General features: G+C 29.5%; 1 protein-coding gene across 1 annotated transcript in view; it reads right to left on the bottom strand.

Moving 5' to 3' along the window:
* Positions 1-3,173, bottom strand: part of LOC108913004 (MFS-type transporter SLC18B1-like) — a 34,026-nt gene extending 30,853 nt beyond the window's left edge. The window contains exon 1 of the mRNA XM_018718454.2: positions 2,758-3,173. Coding sequence (XP_018573970.1) covers positions 2,758-2,865 — 108 coding nt within the window. The 5' untranslated portion in view covers positions 2,866-3,173. The remainder of the gene's footprint in view (positions 1-2,757) is intronic.
* Between the last annotated feature and the right edge of the window lie 334 nt (positions 3,174-3,507).

Below are 3,507 nucleotides of genomic sequence, written 5' to 3'. Positions count from 1 at the left end.
CAGAAAACAAATGTTTTGTTAACGGGATCAAATACCCACCGTGGTAGAGTAGATTTGCAAGGTAGGCTTTTGTTGAATAACACTGTTTTACCAATAAATAATCAATGTAAAAGCCTTGGCATTACTATAGATCCAAAATTGTCTTTTACATTTCACATCGATAGTATAATCAAAGCTGCGTATGCGAGGTTGAGATGTTTATACAAATTTAAATTTATTCTAAGTACGCCTGTGAAATTAAAAATAGTTGATTCTCTAATTGTATCCTTATTTGATTATTGCGATACAGTGTATGGTCCTTGTTTATCATTTTATGATGAACATAGAATTCAGGTCTTACAAAATACATGCATGAGGTTTTCTGTGAATATTAAAAGAAGGTATCACATTACTCCAAGCTACATTGAACATGGTTGGTTAAAAATGAATGTGAGAAGAGAAATTCACTTTGCCTGTTTTATTCAGAAAATAATTATTACAGATAAGCCTACATATTTAAAAGAAAAAATTATTTTTGCAGATCAAATACACAGTAGGTCTAGAAGGAACCCTTTCTTATTAATAATACCTCGGCATATAACAGCTACCTTTAGAAAATCGTTTTCCTATTACGCGCCTTTGTTATTTAATTCGTTGCCAGATGATCTTAAACAGATAAAAAATATCAGTAGTTTTAAAAAGAAGGTAAAAGTTTATTTTAGTAGTCCTCATTAGTAAATTCTTGTCAGTGATGATGTGGTATTAAAATGTAGTATAAAAACGTATATAAATTAGGTTCTAATATTTAGGTTGTTAATCATACAACAGGAAAGTTATGTTTCTGTTAGATGTTAAATTTACTCCATGTCTATATGTATTTTCTCTTGAAACTTTATAATTTCAGGTTGGGCAAAAGCAGCCAAAGGCTGAACCCCGCCTTAATAAAGACTCTTTATTATTATTATTACCTCTTCTGTGATATTTTCAAAATTTTTCTTGTTTTCTTACCACACTGCAAATAGCTTAAAGATTTTTTCATATCTCTGGATTTCTCGGGAATTATGGCTGAGCATCCTACTTGCTAAGCATTTTCTAAGTCTGAATCTTGTTTGTTTTATAAATTTTTAAAATATTACATTTTTTAGTTTTAATCAAATTTATTTAGTATTTGAGCCTTCCGACTAGAGCTCCAAACATATCTTCAACCAGTAAAGACCACTTACTGACCTTAATACTTAATATACTATAATTTTATCGTGCTTAATATTCATTAAATTTATAACAGACTTTTGACGACGGTTTTAGAAAATCTAGGCATTATGATCATTACATTTCCAGAACTTTACACACCTGTTAAATAAACAGAAAATCGCATACGCAACTATTAACATAGTTACACTCCGCAGAATGCTTTTATGAAACTACTATGAATTAATCATAATTATTAAGTATTTTAATTAAATTCTCCACAAAACAGGAAAAGTACATTCCGATGATTTCATTGGTGCCCATGTTTTCCCACTGCGAAGAATTAAAGGAATCCTTGTATTTCAACATTTTTATGGTTTAGATGGTTTTTCTTGTTCTATTAAAAGTGCAACTTCTTGTCTCTAAAACCGCAGCCTTAAAATTATATTTATTTTCTTAAAGTAAAATATAAGTATGTATTATAATTTGTTAGTTACTATGAAGATGGGGCACTGACCCTTAGAAAAAATCAAATTTCATTTCACTTTGCGCACCTTTCCCCAAATGTAAACAGCATTGCGATATATCTAACAATAATTTGTAATAGTTAGTTGAGGTTGGGTATGGATACTATAATACTATAAAGGATATAATAAAGTGATTTCTTATCAAAAAAAAAATTCAGTTTAAAGTTTAATCATAGATACGAGTACAAACGTACTCGTGGCTGATAGCGAAAAAAATAACATTTCAATAAGTGATTTCTGGCATTGACACTTGTTTTTTACGTTTAATTTTTTGTGATAAATTAATGTTTGCTACTGTTGTAAATTTAGAGAAAACAATTTTCAATTTCTTCAGAAGAATATATCGTATGATATAAATTTTCTTTTAGTTTTTATTTTAGCAAAAATTATATGAAAAATTAGTAATTAATTTTTATAAAAAAATGAGCAAATTAATGTCAGAAATTAATTGTCCAATAAATTTTTTTAAATTTTCAAAGAATTTTAAAAAACTATATGGGAATTTTAAATGCATTATGCAGAACTATTTTCAGCAAAATATATGTAAAGTAAATTTAAATGAAATTATTGGTTTATTGGAAATTTAATAAAAAAAATACTAGATGATGTCGTCTGCATTGTAAATAACGTTTAAATTGTTTTTTTTTCGATTTTTGTTTAGGCTATATACTTAAAATTAACTAAAGTGTAAGATTTAGGAAATGGGGGAAAATTTTGGTAGAATTACTAACTTATGGTCCCGCACCATTACGTAACAATATAGGAACTAAATATAACATAAATGTACCTAAATTGCCAGTGTTGCGAGAAACAACTACTCCGCGGGCTATATGCCCCGACCGGCATTGAATTACACTCGCAACACCTAGTGCAAAAGCTAGGATCGCTCGTTAGTCTAACCCACCAGGCACAGACCGGTTTCGGACTTATTAGTCCTCATCAGTGTGTCATAGGTGAGACAACCGACGAACAATCCAGCTGTTATAGTGTCGCATACTCACGACAAAGAGGTACATAAATGTACCTTTTTGGACTATTTACTAGGCAAATGTAGAATACTTACTTCTTGTGGGTAAAAAGGAGCTTGAAGGGAAACGCATATGGCATTACAAAAATCGGCGATACTTATAACTATTAACGTTAACCACTGCCTCTTTGTAAACTTTACCATTTTGACTGAAATTAATTTAACACACACTTTTGTTATTTCTTCTAACACTGGTCATCAAACAATTGTTTTAGCTACACTCTTATGAAAAAATCACATAAAAATTAGAAAGCTGCATAAAAATTAAATAATTGTTATACAAGTATTTCCGTACCACCATATTGCACTAGAAAAAGTGTGCATAATTAAATAGTACTTAGAAATTAATCTGAATATATCAACACTGTTAACATTCCTGAGTAATTGTCACTATAGTTCTTAAAAAGTGCCAACTTTTTCTAGAATACCGTATTTCTTATAAATAAGATCAGACTGGGAATATGGTATTTAAATGTGACTGCTAACTTAAAATTGTTAAGGAGGGCAAAAGTTCATAGACGACAAAAGTTTATCAATAATAGTGATAATGCTCCCATCAAGACAAATAAGTATTTAAACGAGTTTAAATGTCTACAGATAAAGCCATTTTGGATATTTAGTAGACTAATTAATTTAGTTTAATATAAACAAATTTATTTTACAAATAGGACTAGAAAATAAGCTTATCTGTACAAATATTATATCCATTACAGTAGGTATTTATCACATGTCGATGACGCCTCCCAGCAAAAGACTATTTATTCCTTCGACATACTTAAAATAGGG

This window comes from Anoplophora glabripennis, unplaced genomic scaffold (genome assembly GCF_000390285.2).
Source record: "Anoplophora glabripennis isolate ALB-LARVAE unplaced genomic scaffold, Agla_2.0 scaffold808, whole genome shotgun sequence".
Lineage (NCBI taxonomy): Eukaryota > Metazoa > Arthropoda > Insecta > Coleoptera > Cerambycidae > Anoplophora > Anoplophora glabripennis.
This window is presented reverse-complemented; position numbering and strand designations above follow the sequence as displayed.